A 24,102-nucleotide genomic window follows, 5' to 3' on the forward strand; every position below is an offset into this window, starting at 1 on the left:
GGCAGGAGTAATAAAGCATTGTTATCCTTGTTGTGTGAACCGAAGGCAGCAAAACTGTACCTGGCATACCCCAATGAAGGGACTCACCCTCAACTGAACAGCACTCGCTAGGCAGCGGACATGGGATCCAAAGCCCAATGAGTTGAGAGAGAGTGGGGATAGGTATATATACCTGGTGGTGTGGGTCCTGTTTAAGGGTCCTAAACACCATTTCTCTCTCCATGGTATAATAACAGAGTTAACTTAGAGTCCTGTTACATGCTGCAGAACTGAAATCACTGATACCCAAGTATAAGACCTACTCTGGGACAGTGTCTCTATTGCAAGAGACTGCCCAGTGGGCACCAGCAGTGAGGCTCCTCCACTAACAGCTGAAACCATTGAGAGCGGGGCAAGGGGGGCTGAAGACATCTTGGTGAGCTGGTGGAGAGGCATGGCAAGCAGCTAGCAGGGTGGCTGGTGGAGAGGTGTGACCAGCAGGGTGGCTGGCAGAGGGGGTTAGCAAGCAGCCAACAGAGAAGCTGGTGAAAAGGGCCAGAGCAGAGCCCTGCAAAGGTATGGCGATCGGACATTGGGGGTGATGAGCAAGTGCCCGAGCAGTGCAGTGTGTGAGGTGCCTCCTTACCCCCCTGCCTTCCACACAGGGTGGGAGGTGAACTATGCAGATAAACCTCTGAACTCTGTACTGGCCAAGGACAACTGTGAGTGGGGTACAGAAAACGGACGGGCACGTTAAAGGGACTTTGGGGTTGCTGGACTTGAGACCCTGAGGGGAAAAGGACACTGCCCAACTTACTTGGGGGTGGGTCTTTTGCTCATGGTTTGTGTTTATGAACCCTAGTTACAAATTAATGCTGAGTTACTTCCCTCCTTTTATTAAAAGTTTTTGCTACAATCAGACTCTGTGCTTGCGAGAGGGGAACTATTGCCTCCTAGAGGTGCCTAGGGGATGGTGTGTAATTGTCCCAGGTTACTGGGTGGGGGCTCGAGCCGGTTTTGTGTTGTACTGTTGAAAAGGAACCCCTATATACTGAACCCGGTCCTTGTTGCTGCTGGCTCCACCTGGCAGGAGGGTTACATAAGTTTTGTAGAGGAACGGTTATAGACCCTTTATGCCCCAGCTGGTCCCAGTGCCCCTCTCCCTAAAGTTCAGGGTTATTGACACTTCCCATTACAAGACCTTGTTTTCTGTTGCTTGTAACTTTGCCAAACTTTAACCATTTAGGGTGAAATTTCCCATGCTGGATATCTGCCTCTGGCTGAGTTTGCTTTTTAGTTTTGATGTTTTTCAGTTTCATCGTAAATATTTCTGCCATCATTTTGTTAATTATAAATTTTTTTTTTACAACTACTTCATTGGTCTTATGGTTAAAACCAAGTGCACGGTCTTTTCTGAGCAGTGTAATGGTAGGTTTGTCTGTTTGGCCACTTTATATTAAATTGGTTTTTGGAGCAGAGTGATGGGATAGGAGCTTGTTTCACCCACTGTGTGTATGAATGTTATATTGCACAGCTTCTGGGTATAGTAGGGTATAGTATGTCTTCCCCTGGGGAGAACATGCTCATTCAAACAATGCAAATGTGTGTTGTGTAGGTGTTTTGTTGGTAACATTAACCTGTGTTTTCTGTCAGTTTGTCTGTTTTGTATTTCTAACATGGGTTTCTCCAGTTCGGTGACTGTTTTCCTTATTTCTACTTCAGTGTTTTTTCATGAAGCACTTCAGTGGCTGGTTCTTTGTTCTCTCCCAAGCCAGTTCTCACATGTTAGTGGTTTCCGAACATGCGGCCTTTGGTTCGGTGTCTCTCTCAGCGGTGTCCCCATAGGAGAGAATTTTCCCATTCCTAAAAAAAAAAAAATCTTGGGCTGTATAAGTAGGGGCATTGCCAGCAGATTGAGGGACATGATCATTCCCCTCTATTCGACATTGGTGAGGCCTCATCTGGAGTACTGTGTCCAGTTTTGAGCCCCACACTACAAGAAGGATGTAGAAAAATTGGAAAGAGTCCAGCGGAGGGCAACAAAAATTATTTGGGGGCTGGAGCACATGACTTATGAGGAGAGGCTGAGGGAACTGGGATTGTTTAGTCTGCAGAAGAGAAGAATGAGGGGGGATTTGATAGCTACTTTTGATAGGATGGATCTAGACTGTTCTCAGTGGTACCAGATGACAAAACAAGGAGTAATGGTCTCAAGTTGCAGTGGGGGTAGTTTAGGTTGGATATTCGGAAAAACTTTTTCACTAGTAGGGTGGTGAAGAACTGGAATGGGTTATCTAGGGAGGTGGTGGAATCTCCTTCCTTATAGGTTTTTAAGGTCAGGCTTGACAAAGCCCTGGCTGGGATGATTTAGTTGGGGATTGGTCCTGCTTTGAGCAGGGGGTTGGACTAGATGACCTTCTGAGGTCCCTTCCAACCCTGATATTCTATGATTCTATGATTGAGAAGCTATAGTGCCTCCATGCTTTAGAGCAGGGACTTGAAATTTGGCAGGGGATTCACTTTGGTTAAAAGGAGTTGCCTTTTGCTATTCCTATGAAAATCTGCCCAAATTTTGCCAAGTTATAAACCTCTGAAAAATCTCAGTTTGTTCATGCTTACAGATTTGTTAGAGTTAGGCAACTAAGTTCCCCAAATATTTGGTCCAAACTGAGCAGGCTCCACTTCCCAGACACAGTTTTATCTGTGACCAGGAAGGGTCAAGCAACCTTAACTACAGGCAGTGCCTACAGTCCTGTCTATAATAATATGACTGTACCACAGATTTGCTCAGTTCAGGCCTGATCCAAAGCCCAGTGAAATCAATGGAAAGTCTTGTATTTGGATTAGGGTCTTTAGTTATCGTAATTAATTACAACAGTTTTGGAAGGGATATTAAAACTTGTGCTTCTGGGCTTATAATCTCTAAATATAACACATTTGTGTGGGGAGGCAGATTATCCCATCACTGCCTGAGGAGGTCACACACCTTCCTCTGAAGCATCTGGTGCTGGCCACTCCTGGACACAGAATACTGGACTAGATGGACCTTGGGTCTAATCCAGTCTGGCAACTTCTGTGTTCCTAACTGCAGTTCTTTAAGTCTTTCAGATAACAGGAATGTGTTATCCTTACAAAAAACATAATAGAAAATAAGAACATTCTTAAAACAAATATCATTTTAGAAATACTGTGTAATTTCTGGAACTAAAAGTGGTACCTTCAGTAGCTTTTTTTCTCTCATGCCAACAGAGGTTAGAAGCTGACAATTCACTGGAACCTGGAACATGGATATTCAAAAATGTTAAATTATGGGGAAATAATTCCTATAAACACAATGTTGCAATTCTTGTAATACACCTCTATGGGAGTCAGTCACATGTGATCGGTCTAAAAGAATACACAGAAATTAACAAAAACCCCAGGCTAGGAGTTTGTGGCCTTGTTGAAACTTAAGTTAATTGATTGCCAATTGATTTGAATGAGCTAAAAACCTTTATTAAAGACAGTCTAGAAAATCCACAAACGTTTGTTCCAAGACAGAAACATTTGTGGTTTACCCCAGAGTATGTCTAGACCAGGATAAAAAGTGAACCAGTCAACACATTTTAATAGAGACAGGGTGATTTTACTGTGTATTTTAATGTGTATTAGCTGGTTGAGGTGGACTCTAGGTTATGTCTAGACCAGGGGTAGGCAACCTATGGCACGTGTGCCAAAGGCGGCACGCAAGCTGATTTTCAGTGGCACTCACACTACCTGGGTCCTGGCCACTGGTCCGGGGGCTCTGCATTTTAATTTAAGAAATTTAATTTAAAATTAAACATTTTAAAAACCTTATTCACTTTACATAGAACAATAGTTTAGTTATATATTATAGACTTGTAGAAAGAGACATTTTAACATTTTTAGAAGGTATTACTGGCACACGAAACCTTAAATTAGAGTGAATAAATGAAGACTCAGCACACCACTTCTGAAAGGTTGCTGACCCCTGGTCTAGACATACCACTAGAGTAAACCACAAGTGTTTGTGGAACATCTAGATAAGCATATACTGGCTAACTCAAACTCTTTGGCAAGCAATTAATTTGAGTTACAAGAAGACTACAAACTTTAGCCGGACATAACTTGAGATAGCAAGGCCCACATCTCTTTGGGAAGGACAATGCACGCTACCCTTCCCTAGGGTTCTGTCACAGAAGGGAACCTGTCGTTTCTGCTTGGGACACTGCAGAACTCCCACCTATGGAGGCTGCCAAAGGAATGCACTGTATTGGCATCTCCCTTAGCTGCTCCTAGCATACCACCCGCTCCTCCCAGAGCTACCCAGGTTTAGGGATGTGCTGGCTCCCTGCAATCCTTCTGGTAAAGGAGAAGTTGCTACCACATTCTACCATCTACTTTCCCCTTTCCTCTGAGAACTGAACTGGTGCTGATTTTTTAGACTCTAAATGTCCCAGGTAAATAAGAAATGATCTCCATTGAAGGTTGTGATAATGAATTATCACCAACAAGAAATTGCAATTCCCTTATAGTTTTATCAACAGAGACATTTATTCATTGCTGGGTCAATTGCTTTGACAGTCATTCCTATACTACTAACTCTGGACTAGCACAGCTTAGGGCCCTGACCTTGCAAAGAGAATTGTCTACGTAGCACCCTGCATATAACCCCACTGAAATCAGGGAGGCTCTGCCCCACATAGCTCACTCTGCAGAACTGGTGCCATGGTCTGTTCCTACATTTTCTAGAGTTAATTCTCAGTCCTCAATACTATGGTGATTAGGTAGATCAATCTATGCTGCTGCCTCCTGGATCACTTCCTACCAGACCCCTCTCTTCCCATAGGGTAAAGCAAAGAACTGAACAACACAATAGAGTTTCTGACCTTCAAAGAATCACCAGTCCCTCCTTTGCAGACTTGATCTGAGGAAGCAAGCATTCCTGTGGTGCTCCTTCCCAAGTCAGCTCACCTCCACTGCCTGCCCACATCTGAGCTACTCTGCTCCCATTTTTAAGCTCCTTCTCCAGGTTGTGCAGACTTTGCAGGTGTGTGGGCCCAGAACAGCTCCATGACCCGTTCCTCTCCAGTGTGGGGTTTGTACACTCCATCACACTCACTAATGACCTCTAGATGGACCGCTGGTCTGACCCAGTATGGCTGTTCTTATGACATGTTTTCTTGCCCTCACCATGATATTATGCCAGTTAGACCCCAAGTAATACTCTATGTCTCTCATTTTGTCCTGCCCCCATTTTGGTCAGCGAACTGGCCCTACAGCTCTGGAAGTCCCTCCTACCCTTTCCTTCCTTGTCAGGGCTCCTAGGTTTCATTTTTGGCCACATGTTAAATTATGGCACTGTTTGGATGTTTTGAGAAAAAAATATAATTATTTGATGTAATTTATTGTTACTCATGTATCAGAGGGGTAGCCGTGTTAGTCTGGATCTGTAAAAGCAGCAAAGAGTCCTGTGGCACCTTATAGACTAACAGCCATACAGGAGCATGAGCTTTCGTGGGTGAATACTCACTTCGTCAGATGCATTCACCCACGAAAGCTCATGCTCCTATATGGCTGTTAGTCTATAAGGTGCCACAGGACTCTTTGCTGCTTTTATCGTTACTGGAATCATTGCAAATAAATGAATAAATGTAGATTGATGCCTTTCCTCATTCTTGGGGGAAAATATTGTTTTTTATGCAGTCAGAGATAAACTAGATTAAATAATTGTATAAATCCACTAGTACAATTCTAAATAAATTCAAACACGTGCAAAAAAGCATCCTCATGGCCTTTTATGGAATTATAAACTGTAGCATATTAAATTGCATTCTTCTTTTCCTGGGGCAATCTGAAGGCTTTTCTGACTCTATGGCCATTGGGTTTGTGATGCACAGGGGGGTGAGCTGCCTTTTCTCCTTTATATAAAGGTGATGCTTTCTCTCTCTATCACTAATCCTTTGTGGCTTTTTTGCAATTATTGATTCGACTTTATTATGTAGCCCCGGAGAGAGGTGCAGGGGACATTTTTACAAGACATGCCATGCAATGTGTTACTGAATGTTCACCCCCTCCACTACGACCAGGACCTCTAAACACGCTCCCATGCACACTCATGTAGCTTATAGTCCTATGCACGGCAGAGAGAGGGCATGTGTGCCAGGTTGCTGCTGACCAGAATACAATCATGGAATACAAACACATTGATGCTGCTTTTCTGGGTCCTCCCCCTCCCCCCACCATTCTGTTCCATCTTTAAGAATATCAAATATAGTTTAAAAATATACCAGATAATACAGCAGATACCATGTTCTGCGAGGGAGGCTTTTTAAATAGAAAATACAATGAATGTAGGTGGGCACAGTAAAAGAGCACCTCTAGAACTACGTCTGTTTCATCAGTAGCTGGTATCTATTTGTGACCAGACACCTAAACTGGATTCAGCTAAAACCTAAGATATCAGACATGTGATGGCTTAGAGTTGGTCTCCAACAACCACAGGATTGCCAATCAGGAGCCTCCAATATGCAACCTAGTCTGGCATCCTCATCGAGGTTAATTTAGTATGTTAGCTACTCAGAGCATGAACCATAGGCCCGGATTCCCAGCTGTGCCCATATCCACTGCACACAACTAAGGGGTGGAAAGGGAAGCATAAGGAGATGGTTGCAGCTCCATCTTTCTGGACCAGTTCTATGCCAAGCCTAGCCCCAGTGTAGTTTAGGACTGCTGTAAACTACAGTGGGATGTTACACCAGACAAGCATTGTGACTCCACAACAGTATTCTGGTCATGTCCTGTCCCATCCTTGATACACTATGCTGGAATCTGCATGGTGAGGTGATATAGGAGCTGGCTATGCCAACTCTTTCGCCAGTTGGGGACTGCATTATGGTGGGGAGAGCCACAAGTTTTCCACCCCCTTTGCAAACCAGGGGTCAGATCAAAGTAAAAAATTTGGCCCCATATTTTCTTCTGGGTCTTGTACACTGAGCACACCATCAGTGTACAAATAATTACAAATATTAACAAATAATTATTAATGTCTTCAATGATGGCCAATGCATGTGTTTTCAAGGAAAACACACTTCCCCTATATAATACATCTAAGTATGCTAAGTTATCTACAGAGGAAATAATTGCCTAACCCCAGCATGCGACTAACCTGTGATCTGAAACAAAAGGACGAAATGCCCTTATCTTTATTATCTACTCCTGGGGTAAAAAAATTGTAAGCATATGAGCAGCAGGAAGCATGCTGAACAACCAGTGGGGCCACTGGACATTCAAGATGCTAAAGGAGCACTCAAAGAGGATAAGGCCATTGCAGAGAAACTAAATGAATTATTTGCATTGGTCTTTACAGCTGAGGATGTGATGGAGATTCCCCAACCTGAGCCATTCTTTTTAGGTGACAAATCTGAGGAACTGTCCCAGATTGAAGTGTCAATAGAGGAGGTTTTGGAACAAAGTGATAAATTAAACAGTAATAAATCACCAGGGCCAGATGGTATTCTCCCAAGAGTTCTGAAGGAACTCAAATGTGAAATTGCAGAACTACTGACCGTGGTATGTAGCCTATCATTTAAATCAGCTTCTGTACCAGATGACTGGAGGATAGCTAATGTGATGCCAATTTTTTAAAAGGGGCTCCAGAGGCAATCCTGGCAATTATAGGCAGGTAAGCCTAACTTCAGTAGAGGACAAATTGGTTGAAACTCCAGTAAAGAACAGAATTATCAGACACAAAGATAAACACAATTTGTTGAGGAAGAGTCAACATGTTTTTTGTAAAGGGAAATTATGCCTCACCAATCTACTAGAATTCTTTGAGGGGGTCAACAAGCATGTGGACAAGGGGGATCCAGTGGATATAAGGTATTTAGATTTTCAGAAAGCCTTTGACAAGGTCCATCTCCAAAGGCTCTAGCAAAGTAACCTATCATGGGATAAGCGGGAAGGTCTTTTCATGGATCAGTAACTGGTTGAAAGATAGGAAACAAAGGGTAGGAATAAATGGTCAGTTTGGTCAGAATGGAGAGGGGTAAATAGTGGTGTCCCCCAACATCTCCTACTGGGACCACTATTGTTCAACATATTCATAAATGATCTGGAAAAAGGGGTAAACAGCGAGGTGGCAAAATGTGCACGATATAAAACTACTCAACATAGTTAAGTCCAAAGCAGATTGCGAAGAGTTACAAAGGGAACTCACAAAACTGGCTAACTGGGCAAAAAAATGACAGATTATATTCAATGTTGATAAATGTAAAGTAATGCACGTTGAAAAACGTAATTCCAACTATACATATAAAATGATGGGGTCTGAATTAGCTGTTACCCACTCAGGAAAGAAATCATGGAGTCACTGTGGATAGTTCTCTGAAAACATCCACTCAATGTGCAGCTGCAGTCAAGAAAGCTTACAGAATGTTGGGAATCATTAAGAAAGGGATAGATAATAAGACAGAATATATCATATTGCCTCTTTATAAATCCATGGTACACCCACATCTGGAATACTGCACGCAGATATGGTCACCCCATCTCAAAAAGATATATTGGAATTGGAAAAGGTTCAGAAAAGGGCAACAAAAATGATTAGGAGTATGGAACAGCTTCCATGTGAGAGAGATTTCAAAAATGAGGGCTGTTCAGCTTGGAAAAGAGACAATTAAGGGGAAATATGACTGAGGCAGTGGTGAGCTGAAGCCAGTTCCCACCGGTTCACAAGAACTGGTTGTTAAATTTAGAAGCCGGTGTAGAACTGGCTGTTAAAGGGGCGGGCGGGTGGGCAAACAACTCCGGTCCGCAGGCCGGACCGTCCTGACTCTGGCCCGCCTGAGCAACCAGCTGGGGAGGCTCCCCCAGCCCTCCCCCGCTTCACCCCCCACCCCTCACAGAGCTGCAGCATGCCAAGCCGCTGGGCAGCTCTGTAGCTCCTGCCACTTTGAGCAGCATGGTAACATAAGAACTAGGGGTTACCAAATGAAATTAATAGACAGCAGGTTTAAAACAAACAAAAGGAAGTATTTTTTTTCACACTACGCACAGTCAACCTATGGAACTCTTTGCCAGAGGATACTGTAAAGGCCAAGACTATAACAGGGTTCCTGGAGGATAGGTCCATCAATGGCTATTAGCCAGGATGGGCAGGGATGGTGTTCCGAGCCTTTGTTTGCCAGAACCTGGGAATGGGTGAGAGGGAATGGATCACTTGATGATTACCTGTTGTGTTCATTCCCTCTGAAGCACCTGGCACTGGCCACTGTCAGAAGACAGGATACTGGGCTAGATGGATCTTTGGTCTGAACCAGTATGGCCATTCTTATGTTTATGTTCTTATGTTTATGTTCTTATGAATTCTGTGCCACTTCGCACATGCAGAATTCATGTGCCATGCAGAATTTTTTTTTCAGCAGAAAATACATTCAGCTGAAAGCACCTGCAGTTACATGTTTCACCCACCAGAGGCAGATGTGGCACCAGAACAGACAGCAAGCTCATCTCAAGTGAGATGGGCTCCAGCTGCATATAGGAAAGAGAAGAGGCTGCATTCCGCACAACACCCTGCCTGTGGGGCCAAGTCAGGAGGAACCAGATATGGGGGGATGGACAGCATGAAACACATAGGGCTGCTGGGGTGCGTCAGAAGGGGATTCAGAAGGGGTAGCTGTGGGGGACAGACTGGGGTACGGGGGTGCAGAGACACATGGGGATGGGGGGCGGGGGTGGCTGAGTTGGGGTGCAGGGATACATGGTGATGGTAGAGTACAGGAACATATATGAACAGAGGCAGATGTGCCTGACTGAATGAGAGAGGCTAGAGGTCAGCCAGGGTCTGCATGGGGGAGGCTCCCTAACAATCCCTCCCCCTCCCCAAAAAAACTTTTCCATAATTCTCCCACCCCCACATCCAACAACCCTCGAAGTTCACACTCAGGCTCCTTCCCAGCAATTACTTCCCTCTCCCTCAGCTCCTCCGTTACCCCTGACTCCTCCAAACCTTTGCACTGCTTCTGAGGGGTGCAGGAAATACATTTCTGTATTGTAGTTTAAACTAATTATTACTCAAAGTTCTGTATTAATATGTCCAGTAAGGAATATATTTGTCAAAAAAAAAAATTTCCTGAATCTTTTTTGTTGTCTGTATTGTTAGAGCCATACTTACTGAAAGGTATTTTTAAATAAATTACCAAAATATTTGAAACTGGCATGATTATATTATGTTATTTTGACAAATAAAATAGGTGGAATTTTGCAGAATGTTGCGCACAGAATTTTTAATTTTTGGCGCAGAATTCAGGAACTAGATGCTGTTTTAAATCTGACTAAGACACTTTTCGCACTCACATTTTTCGGCAGGGAGTCCAACAGCTTAATTTCATGCTTTTAAAAAATGTTCCTATATTTGTTTTAAATTGGTTGCCTTTCTCTTTTTGCATTACGGAAAATGTTCAGTTCCTCCTCTCCTGCTGCTGCCGCCTCTTTCCATCTTTCACTATTTTATATAGCTCAATCATAGCAGAACAGGAAGGAAAGCTGTCACCAGAGCAGCTGTGTATTTCTCTCTTCTGCACCGTCTCTTTGTCTCAATAATAATTGGTCCACTCTAGACCACTGGTTCCCAACTACAGGTCTGGGGCCCACTGGAGGGCCACAATCAGTTTTCAGGGGGTCCACCAAGCAGGGCCGGCATTAAACTTGCTGCGGCTCCAAGCTCTGCCACCCAGACTGAAGCCAAAGACTGAGCAACTTAGCTTCCAGGGCCTCCTGTGGTGTGGGCAATTGCGCTACTTGCTACCTTCTAACAAGAGCCCTGGCTTTTATATGCAGAAAAACAATAGTTGTGGCACAGGTGGACCGCGGTGTCTTTTATAGCACGTTGAAGGGACCTCAGAACATAGGTGGTGGGTATAATAGGCCAGGGAAGACCCATCACCAGACACCCTGGGCCACAGTGGCCCCGTCCCTTCCTTGAGACCCCGCCTGCTGCTGTGCTGCCTGTGCCTGCCTGCCATCATGTTTCCTCCATGCCCCCCTCCCCCCCTGAGTTCCTCGCTGCTCACTGCGTCCCTCCTCCTCAGAGACAAGGAAGTGAGGAGGGATGCAGAGACTGAGAGCCAGCAGCTGGCGGAGTGAGGAGGCTTGGCCCGGCACTGCGGCTGGGGCTGGTCTGCTCGGGTGGCCAGCCTGGCGCTGGACCGGTGGTGGGAGCCATCAGCTCAGGCGCGGGAGGGCCTTCGGGGCGCTGGGGCTGGCCCAGCACTTGGGGGCGGGAGGGGGCGGTGACTCAGCTGGGTTGTGTGTGTCAGGGGCAGGAGGGCCGGCAGCTCGGCCCGGTACTGGGGAAAGCCCAGAACTCAGAGAAGCTGACAGTGCAACCTGGTGCTGGGGGGGCCGAGGGGTGGCCGGTGGCAGAGGCTCGGCCCAACAGTAACTTGCCTTGGGCGCGCAAAGCAGAGGGGCGCAGCTCTACCACGATCAGCAGCGCTTCAGCGACAAGTCCCTGAGTCCCTGTCGGAGGGAAGGACCTGCCGCCAAATTGCCGCCGCTGCTTCAGTCATTCTTCGGCGGCGGATCCTTCTCTCCGAGAGCGACTCAGGGACCCGACACCGAATTGCCGCCGAAGAATTAATGAAGCGGTGGCGGCAGCAATTCGGCGGCAATTCCTTCCCTCTAACAGGGACTCAGGGACCCGCTTCTGAAGAGCCTGGAGCCGCCCTTGCCTCGGGCACAAAAATTCCTTAACATAAGAACATAAGAACGGCTGTACCGGGTCAGACCAAAGGTCCATCTAGCCCCGTATCTGTCTACCGACAGTGGTCAATGCCAGGTGCCCCTGAGGGAGTGAACCTAACAGGCAATGATCAAGTGATCTCTCTCCTGCCATCCATCTCCATCCTCTGACGAACAGAGGCTAGGGACACCATTCTTACCCATCCTGGCTAATAGCCATTTATGGACTTAGCCACCATGAATTTATCCAGTCCCCTTTTAAACATTGTTATAGTCCTAGCCTTCACAACCTCCTCAGGTAAGGAGTTCCACAAGTTGACTGTGCGCTGCGTGAAGAAGAACTTCCTTTTATTTGTTTTAAACCTGCTGCCTATTAATTTCATTTGGTGACCCCTAGTTCTTGTATTATGGGAATAAGTAAATAACTTTTCCTTATCCACTTTCTCAACATCACTCATGATTTTATATACCTCTATCATGTCCCCCCTTAGTCTTCTCTTTTCCAAACTGAAGAGTCCTAGCCTCTTTAATCTTTCCTCATATGGGACCCTCTCTAAACCCCTAATCATTTTAGTTGCTCTTTTCTGAACCTTTTCTAGTGCTAGAATATCTTTTTTGAGGTGAGGAGACCACATCTGTACACAGTATTCGAGATGTGGGCGTACCATGGATTTATATAAGGACAATAATATATTCTCAGTCTTATTCTCTATCCCCTTTTTAATGATTCCTAACATCCTGTTTGCTTTTTTGACCGCCTCCTTGTTACGGCTCTGTGGCCTGATGTGGCTGGGGTGGGCGGGCCAGGGCTCCTCCAGTTACGGGGGCCCCCCCCCAGGCTTCTCCTTTTACAGGGGAGGGGTGTTTCAGGGCTCCAGCATGTGGGGAGTGGGGCCTTGGGCAGAAGGGGCAGGGCTAGTGGGCTAGCCTCCCCAAAGCGGGGGAGAACCCCTGCTCTAGATCATTCCTATTTCTGTTAGGTCTTTTTCTAGTGATAATGTGGTATTCTAGGTAATATACCATCAATTTATATGTAATGATATTATAGTATTTTAGTATCATTTTTCTTTATCATCTTCTTACTGTGATCTAAAAGCTGATTAAATTTTTAATTTATGATGTATATTAAGCAAACATCTTTAATTATGTGTGTAATTCTTAGAGGATTAGGTCTTCTGAGTCAAAGGTTACAACTAATTCCAAACCCATCAGTGTTTCTAAATAACTTAAGTTGTTCGTTCCAATGTGCTTTAATCTACACTTTTCTGTACTGGATGTAAGCTTCTATTGTATTACTCACTTAAAGTAATTGTTAGGTATTCCTGGAATTCTTCACAGTCCACTTTAATGTTAACTAGGTTTCTGCAGTGACCAAATTTTACCACTTCACGTTTTCTTCCAGGTTTATACATATACTGAACACCACAGATTTTAGTCCTGACCTGATCCCTGCAGCACCACAAATATTATCCTCTTTCCACTCTAGTAATGAGCTATTTATTCCTATTATTTCCTATAAATTTTAATTCCATTAGGGTGAAATTTACCCCTGTGCAGAGGGCCAGCACAAGGTTTTAAGTGAGACTGATATGATGCATAGAGAGAACTTCACTTGTAGTCTCTTTCCCATGCAGACTAAATTCCTTTTTAAAATTCACACTCTGTTACAGGTCTCTCACCTTAAGAGTCTACCAGTAGAAATTCTAGAACATTTAAGTCAACTTTATTGAAATCTGTTTTGTTTCTGAACAAGAAATCCTTTCATTTTTCAAGTATCAGAGAGGTAGCCGTGTTAGTCTGGTTCTGTAAAAGCAGCAAAGAATCCTGTGGCACCTTATAGACTAACAGACGTTTTGCAGCATGAGCTTTCGTGGGTGAATGCCCACTTCGTCGGATGCAAGAGAACGAAGTGGGCATCTTGCATCCGACAAAGTGGGCATTCACCCATGAAAGCTCATGCTGCAAAACGTCTGTTAGTCTATAAGGTGCCACAGGATTCTTTGCTGCTTTCATTTTTCAGTTTTTCCAAAGTAAAAATCCAACAAGCTAGAAAGCAAATGGGAATTCTGAATTTCTTCAGGCATCCACTTGAAGATTTCTAGCCTCATTTGGGTATCAGCCATTAAAACTGAGCTTATATTTTTCACATTGCCCTTGTACAATCTACCGTTCTGCTCTATGACAAACAGCCCACTTTCCTCTCGTAGTTAAAAAAATACAGCCTTAATCATGGTGTAACTATTCTAGAGAACTGCCACAGCACAATTGCATAGTGCTACATCAACAGACACTGAACAATCTGTATGACAAGCAGTCTTTTGGGAAATAAAGCAGCATGAGTTTAATTATTTGCTAATCAAATTTTCATAGGTGAAAGCAGACATTCTGGCCAGCTGGGCTGTGATCACATTGCACTGCCATAATAACAGACCCAAGCATGAGAGACTATTTGTTCCCTGAACTGATGGGAACCAGGTGAATGAGAAACAACAAGCCTGAAATTCTGAAAGGAAAGAGGATGTTTTCTTGGCAGTGAAAGTCAATGAAGGAGGCAGCCTGGGCACCGGCTTCAAGGGAAATTACTCCTAGTACCCAGAGAGAAAAGATAATAGTATGGCAGTTTCCACTAAGGTCTAAATAGGAAGCAACAGAGAGATGCTGTGTTAACTAGCAAAGAAAGGAGAAGGACTCCCCATCCAAGACAGAGGAATGTATGATCACTATATACATAAACTACAATGTTGCCCCCACTCCCAAAATCATCTTGAGCTAAATCATCTGCCCTCTGTAGGAAGGGAAAATTACTTGGGAAACTGCAGAGTGGACATGGAGCTTCTTTCTCCTCCTCCTGGGAAGGTTGGCAGAGGAAGAAGGGGACCTGGCCCTCCAAGTACTCCGGATGTCCCGAGAGCCACAGGAAAACTCCATAGATCTGGGGGCATCCACATGGAAAGCTTGTTCCCCTGCGCTTCCCAGGGAGGAACCATGAGTTTTATAAGGCAATGAGTGAGGACACGAGACAAGCAGTGGGAATTAGTGCTGCAACTGTCTGCACTGAATGTTGAAGGGAATCCCAAGGGAAACCCTATGGGTTTGCCAGGAGATGATAACCCATACAGGACATGTCCTCCAGCTCCAGCCCTCTCCTACTGGCCACCTCCCCCAAAATCATGCAGAGCATGACCCACTAACTAAGGGAAGAGGGGTGATTCCTCATGGCCCTTCTGGATATAATGGTCTGATTTGATGTCAGGTAAAGAGGCAAACGTGCTCCCCAAAACCCTAGCCCCAGGGATAAAGAAATCTATTGTTATTGACTGGGAAGTGTTACTGTAACTAATTAAAAACATTTCAGCAAGGGATAAAGAGGTAATTTTACAGGGGCAACTAGACCACTTCCCATGACACTGATTCAAGCAATTCCCACCCAAGGTAGATGATACAATAACACTTAGCAATCAAATTTAATCTGCATCTAGACCAGAGTTTAAACTGAAAGGGTGGGCAAATGGGACTATTTCCATGCAGGCCGGCTGATGGGGGGCAGAGAGGACGACAATGCCAGGTGCCCAAGTGATTTTAAAGGGCCTGGGGGCCACCAGCAGCGCAGCGGGACTAAGGCAGGCTTCCTGCCCATCCTCGCTCCGCATCACTGCTGGAAGCGGCCAGCACGTCCCTGCAGCCCCTGGGGAGGGGGTCTCCGCATGCTGCCCCCTCCCCAAGCACTGACTCCGCAGCTTCCATTGGCCGGGAACTGCAGCCAATGGGAGCTGCAGGGGCAGTGCCTGCAGGCAGCGGCGCACAGAGACCCACTGGGCCCACTGCCTAGGAGTCACTGCCAGAGGGGTGTGCCAGTCGCTTTAGGGAGCCACCCAAGGTAAGCACCAACCCCCTGACCCCCTCCTGCACCCCAACCTCCTGCCCCAGCCTAGAGCTCTCACCTCGCACACAAACTCACTCCCAGAGCCCATACCACCTCCTGCACCCAAACTCCCTCCCAGAGTCTGCACCCCGAACGCCTTACCACACCCAACCTCTTGCCCCAGCGTGGTGAGAGTGAGTGAGGGTGGGGGAGAGTGAGCGACGGAGGGAGGAGAGATGGAGTGAACAAGGGGTGGGGCCTTGGAGAAGGGGTGGGACAGGGGCATGTTCTCAGGGAAGGGGCAGGGCAGGGGGCAGGGCAAGGGTCTTTGGGTTTGCACAATTAGACAGTTGGCAACCCTACCGGGCGGGCATGTAAAAGCCCTGGCTGTGCCGGAAGAGCACGCCCAGAAGCACAGCCAGCACAGGCGCAGCACCGCCCAAATGTCAGGCGGACTGTGTCTGTGCAGGTGCGGCTTGTGTGTGCGTGGGGGCCCACTGACTGTTCTGTCCTGGGGCCTGGAATTGCTGTTGGCAGGCCTGTTTCCATGCCTCTGGAGTAGAAGCGGGTCATTCCCGCTTCTGGTGCTGCTTAACCACCAGCTTATAAAGATACTTCTGAAAAGCAAATATTTGCTCTATGGAATGCACCAGATCATACATATTTAAAAAAATACCCCAGGGAGGATAACACTAGACTTCCCAACAAAAGCGCCTCTTTGAACTGACCGTTTTGAAGACTGATCCAGAGAATTTTAAACTAAAAAAAACAACCACAACCTAGTTCAGCCCTGATGACTCTTGGCACTTCTTGTTACTATTTCCTAAAAGACTCTTTATTAGGGAAAGGGAGAGGCTGTGGGGAAAGAGACTGATCCCTCCCTCACCACTCATGGTAAGTGCAACTTGTGACAACAACAAAGTCACAGTGCAACTTGTGATGTGTATTCACAATTTGACCGCACTCAATTTTTGTTCATATAATTATGATGACGGTTTTAAGAAACATGAAGGCAGCATTCTCTAATCTGGCTGGAATTACATTTGTACAAAATGTGTATAATGTACTGTAGTGAGGGGGTGTAGCCTCTCTCTGAGATTGACTGGGAGGAATCACCGCCTGCCCCCTGGTGGGCAGGACCAAGAAAGCCATGTTCGCCCCACTGGAAGCAGAAGGGCAAGACAGGAACAGGAAGTATAAAAGGTGGGCCCTGCAGCTCAGTTGTGCTGGAGCTGCTGAGGGAGACAGACGCTTCTCCCCTAGTGCCGGAGCAGGACGCTGAGAGGGTATCTGCTGCCCTGAGGACTTGCCTGAGCTTCCAGAGCGTCTCACCACTCCAGACTCCGAGGAGTTGCTGGGACTACCATTGGCAGTATTGGGAGATGGAGGATGACCCATGGATGCATGTACACCCTCAGGGGAGGGGAAGAAGTAGGCCAGGGACAGCTGACTGTAGTCTGGCTGTGTTGCTGCCTGAAGACAGGTAAGCATGTTGCAGCTGGATTCCCCGCTGACCCAATGGTGGAACACTCTGCCACTCTTAGGGTCCTGGGATGGGACCCAGTGGAGTCTGGTGAACCCGGGTCCCCCTTCCACCCTAGTTCTGAGGTGGCAGCCTCCTTTCCTTAGGGCAGGGGGTCTGTGTTAGCCTACTGTCCACCAGAACTAGGACGCTAGACTATTCATTGCTCTGCCCTGTCTGAGGGCCAGAGCCTGAAACCATTTGGGGCTCCCCCTTGTCAGAAGGCTTGAGCCCCAGAGCGTGATGACTGCCCGGCCCTGCTCAGAGGGCCAGGGCACCAAACACCGCTAATTTCCCCTTGTTCCAGACTGCCTTTTGCAGAACGAAACAGTGAGAGGGCATGGCCTTCCTTTGAGATTGACAGGAAAGGATGGCCATGCGCTCTTACATGTACACACTTCAGATGTGCTGAAGGAGAAATTCTGATTTGGTTCTTATCCTGATACACAATATTTCTCTTGAAGCTGGTGCTCATGCCACCATATTACTCTGCAGTATGAAAGACAGACAGATGGCCAGATAACTAGAAGCACTGACATTTTTAGGATGATAATGTGACTGCTCTTGAGCATGTTCACCTAGGTTAGAGAGCACAACCACAGGAGCATCACAGCACTGCCACTGATGCTAGGATGGATGAAGCCATGTAGCTGTCTTCAGGGTATGTCTACACAGCAATAAAAGACCAGGGCATGGCAGCGTCTGGCCCAGGTCAGCTGACTCAGGCTGCGTGCTATAAAATTGCAGTGCAGACGTTCGGGCTTGGCGAGTCTCAGATTCAAGGGCTCCAGCCCAAGCCCAAATGTCTACACTGCAATTTTATAGCCCCGCAACTCAGCTGACCCATGCTCTGAGACTTGGTGCAGGAGGTTTTTTTAATCACAGTGTAGACCCACAGTGTAGATCCATACCCAGGGCAGGATTTTAGGGGAAGAGTGGGAAGTGGGCTGGTGGCACTCAGGGTTGCGGCTGGGAGCAGCATGCCAGCAGGGAACAACAGTGGTCAGCAGAGGGCATTGTTGCGCTCTCTCTGTGGAGTGCAGTGGCAGTCTGAGGCACATGGCATGCACAGCAAGCACGCAATAGCAGAGTTACCAGTGTATTAATATGGAAGCAGTTAACTAGACCTCTAGCTAGCAGGGCATCTGCTAACTGGGCAAATGTAACAATGCAGACTCCCTGGACAGGGGACCATGGCCTGGAAAACACTGGCACGCACACATTCCAAAACTGGAAAAGATAATTAACCACCTTGGGGGAGGGGGGTTAATTAAAAATCTCAACTTTATCAGCAGAATTACACACTCTAGGATATGCAGATGTTTGGCTGCTGTGATATATCAACACACCTGAGTGCTGGAGGCATTTTGTCTTTGGCCTCATATCTCAGCACGCACTAAAGATGGGGTATTATCATGTAATATCTGCACACTCTGGCTTATGCTATTCCTTACATCTTGATGTTTCATTATTAATTGTGAAATTCTTTGCTTCTTATAATCTCTGGCACTGTTTTAATATAGTTCTTGATATGCTAATTTCAGTATATTAAAGGTGTTCTGCAACTTCAGCATTAACTACTGAATTCTAAATGATTACCATCATTCAGTTATATATAGGCTTGGAAGGATTAGATTTTTATCGGTAAATGTCAATTTCACCCTACACACACGAACCAACAAAAAATATTTCCATCAATAATAATCTAAATTTACAGATAGACAAAGTAAGAAAAATGCTGCTTGAGTTTTATTTAAGGCTCTTTACTTTGTATATTTTGACAGATGCTGTTGACTATGTGTGTTTTAATGGTTATAAAGCTCTAACTTAACTTTTTGACTCTCGTCTATTGTACTTAAGTAATTAATGTCTAACCACGTCACCCATTGTCTGCCCCCCCATAACTTCCTGCCACTGTGAAAATTTAAAATCAATAAAAATCAGAAAAAAATATATCAAACCCGTAATTTTGCACATTTGAACATTTAAATTGATAAAAATAAAAAATGCTTGAAAATAAACATCAAAATTATAAAATCAAAAAATCAAATCCTGCCAAGCCTAGTTAATATGTGGTTCTCTAGGTGCACACTGCACTTCACATCCATATTAGAAGATAAGATCCCTGCTTCAAGGATATTGCATTCCAGATTATACAGGTAAGACAATGAAAAACGAAAAATGACAGTGTGGAGTGGGGAAAGAGAAAAGGAATGAGGCAAGCAAGCAAGCAGAAAGGGCAGCATACAGTTTTGGTATGAGCACTATTTTTCATTTAATCAAGCATGAGAGGTTTTTTTTTCTTCTTAGGTTATTTTTCCTGTTCTCCCTTTCTTCCGCAACCCCATCCCCTTTAGGTCCATAATTTGCCACATGTACACTCAGATCAATTTTGATGGAGCTCCCCACAGAGTAAGGTGCTAGTCAGCATCAGTAAGGTTGGTAGAATCTGACCCTTAAAGAGCCAGTGTGAAAGCAAGAACCAATTGTACCAAAAAAAGAGATTAATGATGGAAACCTTAGCTTAGTAACAGCAGGTGAGCAAATGTATCATTTTAATTTACCTTTTCCCCTGTTATTCAGACCTAGGAAGTGCCTGCTCAAATAACACGCCCACCTCCGGGAATAATTTAGATCTCCAGTACCACCCCCCTCCAGCTCCAATAGTCAGTGTTTCTGCCAAAATTGTATTTTCAGATTATTTACAACCAGATCAAATTCTTCAGCACTGATGATAATAAAACAATGATACTACTTTGTATAAAAAAGGCTTCCACTCACAGTAACATCACCAGCAGAGTGCATGCTGGGATGACTCAGAGAAGCATAAAATCCACCAGTTTAGAGCTAAACTCTGCTGATCTGGAAAACAGTTACCAATGTCGAAGTAACATATTTGCTGAAATTTCTTCTCATTCTGTTTACATAGACAATTACTTTAAGATTACTTCAGTGATGTGATCAGTACAAATGCACACATATCTATTAGTCCATTATACCAGGCCAGCGTGCTGTTTTCATTTTCAAAAGAACAAAAATACTTGGAAAATGAACTAACCAATTCAAATATAATACAGCCAAGATTCAGCCTGAAGGTAACTTTTGTGGCCAAGTAAATAAATCCCTGGAAACAGGGGTTATGATGAAAACATCAACACATTTATATATATCGGCAAGAGCAAAAGATACCACAGAAGTACCATACTGAAAGACAAATTCAGCAAATATGCTCTTTTTTTCTCCTATCTCCCAGAATGAAGCAGCTAACAGATAATACTAATAGACCAGACTGTTCAAATCTATGTTGCATCTATTATTTTATATACAATGTACTGTTGTGATGGTTTACATTTTGTTAGCGTACTAGTGTCTTTACCCAGCTGTTTTCTGTAAGTCAGGCTGAGGGTTTCTGCTTTACACAGTGCCTAATGGAGCCAACTGTGACAATGCTGCATCAAAAATCCATCCCATTGTATCAAAACCCGACCATGATGATCAGTATGGCTGCAAAACCTCATCACATTGCAACCAAGATCACATGGCCATGCTACAGAATGAAGTTTTGAAGCAACAAATAAAAACATTTAGTGCGTAGGTCCGTCATCCTACTGCCATTTAAACCAATAGAACTTTTACTACATACTTCAATGCAAACAGGACTTAGCCCTTATTTAGCAATGAATAATAAGTATATGAACAGTAAGAAAACGAGGACAATCCCAGAAACCACGGGAAAGGTGGCAACCCTGTCTTGTCCCATAACTTGTTTGGGGAATATAAGTTAGTGTGAAAGATAAAAGCTCAGGCCCTGATCCTCTAAAGTATGTAGGTGCTTAACTCCTATTGATTTCCATGGGAGATAGGCACCTAAATACCTTTGAGAACTGCACCTCAGTCCTGCTCATAATACCTAATTCAGCAGTTCCACTAACTTTTATGTTTGTAAATAGAGGTTACCCTATGAATTAGGGTGCAGAGTCTAGCTCTGATGTTGGACTATGTATCTATATCGAGACGAGAGTAGAACAGCTCTTTCTAAACACACACTTTGAGGGGTGCGATCTGACAGCTGGCCTGCCAGTAAGGGTGATACCCTATGCTTGGAAGATGGGATGGGATGTGGGGAAAGGATGGGATGGGTCCCAGGGCTGGAAATGGAATGGGAGAAAGAGAAGGATCCTACACAGGGAACTATGCTAAGAGAGAACCTTGTGCTTGAGATGGATAGGGCCCCCTGTGCAGGGTACCAGGTTGGGAGATCAAATGACTGTATGAGCCCCCAGCAGAGGGGTTGCGAGATTCACTACTGGGATCCCCTTGTGGAGAGGAGTGGGATGTGGGGGGGAGGGGGCCTGCACAGGGGAGTGGGAGAGAGGAATCCTGTGCTGAAAGTAGGCTGGGCCACCTGCAATGGGGACTAGGATGGAAGGACCCTGCACAGGGGAGTGGGAGAGAGGAATCCTGTGCTGAAAGTAGGCTGGGCCACCTGCAATGGGGACTAGGATGGAAGGACCCTGCGTTAGGGGCTGTGTGGAAAAGGCCAGATTCTCTGTGTAGGGGGCTGGGATGGAAGGCCCCTGTGTTAGGGGTTGTGTGGAAGAGGGCAGACTCTCTGTGTAGGGGGCTGGGATGGAAGGCCCCTGTGTTAGGGGTTGTGTGGAAGAGGGCAGACTCTCTGTGTAGGGGGCTGGGATGGAAGGCCCCTGTGTTAGGGGTTGTGTGGAAGAGGGCAGACTCTCTGTGGAGGGGGCTGGGATGGAGGGACCCTGTGTTAGGGGTTGTGTGGAAGAGGGCAGACTCTCTGTGTAGGGGATTGGGATGGAAGGTCCCTGTGTTGGGGTTGGGTTGGTGGGAAAGGGAAGATTGGGATGGGGGAAGGGTAGGGGACGGGCTGGTCCTTACCTTTGCCTCGTGGCTCTGCCTCGCCCTTTGCTCCTGCTGCCCAGCTATCCCGTTCTGTGTCCGCGGGGCCGGCGCTGGCAGCCGTCCTTCCTCGGAGCTGGCAGACCCAGCGCCACCCTCCTCCCCCGCCGCGCTGTGCTGGGGACCCGGCCGCGCCCGGTCCCAGCGCCGGAGCATCCCCAACAGGACAAGCAGCGCCACGGCCCCTCCTAGCAGCAGCATGGGCCAGAGGGAAGCGAGCACCTGCGCCTGCAGCAGGGCCAGCCGCTCCGAGAGCTGCGGTCCCGGAGCCACCAGCTCGCCGGCTCCCAGGGCCAGCCGCACCGCCGACTCCAGCATGGCTGCAGCAGGCGGGCCCCTCTGCACCCCGCTGGCTGGGTGCGATAGCCGCCCCCTTCCCCTGCAGAGATCGGGTCCCGGCGGGTTCTAAAGCGGCTCAGCGCCGATCGCTACAACGCGGCTCCTCGGGCTCCAGAACTGCTCCACCTGCCGCGGAGGCGCGTCTTCCAGAATAGCCCCGGCTCTAAACCTCGGGGCTTCCCGGCTGGGTTCTAGAGCGGCTCCCTGCTCCTTCTAGAACGTACCGAGTCCTAGAAACGGGAGGGGAGTCTGCCTTCTAGATCGCACTGCGCCGGGTTCTAGCACGGCTCCCGCAGCGGGGGGCTGAGGGGCGCCGCTAGGCGGCGAGTCGGCTGGTTTCCAGCACTGCACGTGGAGCGGGAGCAGCGGACACGCTCCCTGTCCCCCCGCGCTTAGAACGCACTGCGCCGGGTTCTAGCACTGCGCCCGCGAGCGCCAGCGGGGTTCTAGAGCGGCATGTGGCGCTGCAAATGCCGCCGAGCTCGCAGGCGCCCAGCTGCCCGGTCTCCCCCTGCCCTAGAGCGCACTGCGCGGAGAGTTGGTGGCGGAGCCCCAGGAGCGGTAATAAACAGATTCAGACCAATCGCGATGGGGAAGGGATCTGAGCCGGGCTTGGGGGGAGAACTGTTGCGGGGGGGTTACGTATCTGATGGCAGACGCTTTACGGTGGCCATGACAGACCAGAAGTGTTTGTGCAGCGAGTTTAGGTTAGACATGCTTGTTTATGTTGCTGCAAATGGGTCCAGCGCGGAGAGGGATGTTCTGCAGGGCACACCCTGTGTATTGTGTGTCAGGTCTGTATGTAGAAGCCCACATGGTGAGAGAGAAAGATATACTGGGGTAATTGTGACGAATGTGTTTCAAAATGTGGATTCATATGGAGGGAGAGCACGGATTAAATGACCCCACTGAAAGTCAAAATGTCAGGTTTATAGGCTCCTCACTGTGCAGGGCATATTTTATGACTAGGGATAGGAATCAAAGAAATAATCAAGTGATCAGCTCAGTCCCTGCTGTAATTTAATTCAAATCAGTGGAGTTACATGCAGCAGGGATGAATTTGATCTACAATGTGTATTCTAGAATTAAATGCCCTGTGATATGTTTCTAAAAAATAATTATACCGTTTTGTCTAGAACAGTACTTCTCAAATTTTTCATTAGTGCAGACCACATCATAATATGAAATGCCCTGTACACATACCTCCCTTCCAAAACACAGCTGTATAGAGACCACTTTTGCTATAATTCACAACTGAATAACATCTCTGTGGCAGTTACAACAATTGCATACCCATGTAAAATGTGTGTTGTGTTCCTCTCCAGGGCAGAGAAGTTAATAGCCTATTACTGCTAATAGCTAATAGCACTACTCCTTTAGCTCAAGCAGTGCATGTCTCTGCACTGGTGATGAAGGTTTTAGGTTTGAACCCTGTTGATAACCCATGGTGGGTTGTTACATTTACAAAGAGAAGTAATGTCCTAAAAGTATCATATATTTTTAGCTGCTTTTTAATGTGACTTTCCAGGCGGAGATAAAATGGATTAGCATCATGGGACCAAGCTACCTCTTCACGATCCACTGCCCATAGCTTGAGAAACTCTAGTCTGAGAGCTGGTCTACACTAGAAAATTAGATCAACTCAGCTACATCACTCAGGGGTGTGCAAAATCCACACCACTGAGCATCATAGTTAAGTCGACCTAAGTCCCAATGTAGACAGTCCTCACTCGAT

At 46.4% G+C, this 24,102-nt stretch overlaps 1 protein-coding gene across 3 annotated transcripts in view; it reads right to left on the reverse strand.

Annotated features, from left to right (window-relative positions):
- The window catches only part of LOC120400258 (protein LYRIC-like), a 48,896-nt gene extending 26,010 nt beyond the window's left edge, over positions 1-22,886 (reverse strand). For all 3 annotated transcript variants that reach the window (XR_005595651.1, XM_039528704.1, XM_039528703.1), the window contains exons 1-2: positions 22,008-22,886; positions 3,197-3,256 (exon numbers count right to left, since the gene is read on the reverse strand). Coding sequence is in view for 2 of the 3 variants with exons in the window: in XM_039528704.1 (XP_039384638.1) it covers positions 3,197-3,256; positions 22,008-22,346 (399 nt within the window). In the remaining variant the exon portion in view is untranslated. The remainder of the gene's footprint in view (positions 1-3,196; positions 3,257-22,007) is intronic.
- Between the last annotated feature and the right edge of the window lie 1,216 nt (positions 22,887-24,102).

Source organism: Mauremys reevesii, linkage group 3, assembly GCF_016161935.1.
Source record: "Mauremys reevesii isolate NIE-2019 linkage group 3, ASM1616193v1, whole genome shotgun sequence".
Taxonomy (NCBI): domain Eukaryota; kingdom Metazoa; phylum Chordata; order Testudines; family Geoemydidae; genus Mauremys; species Mauremys reevesii.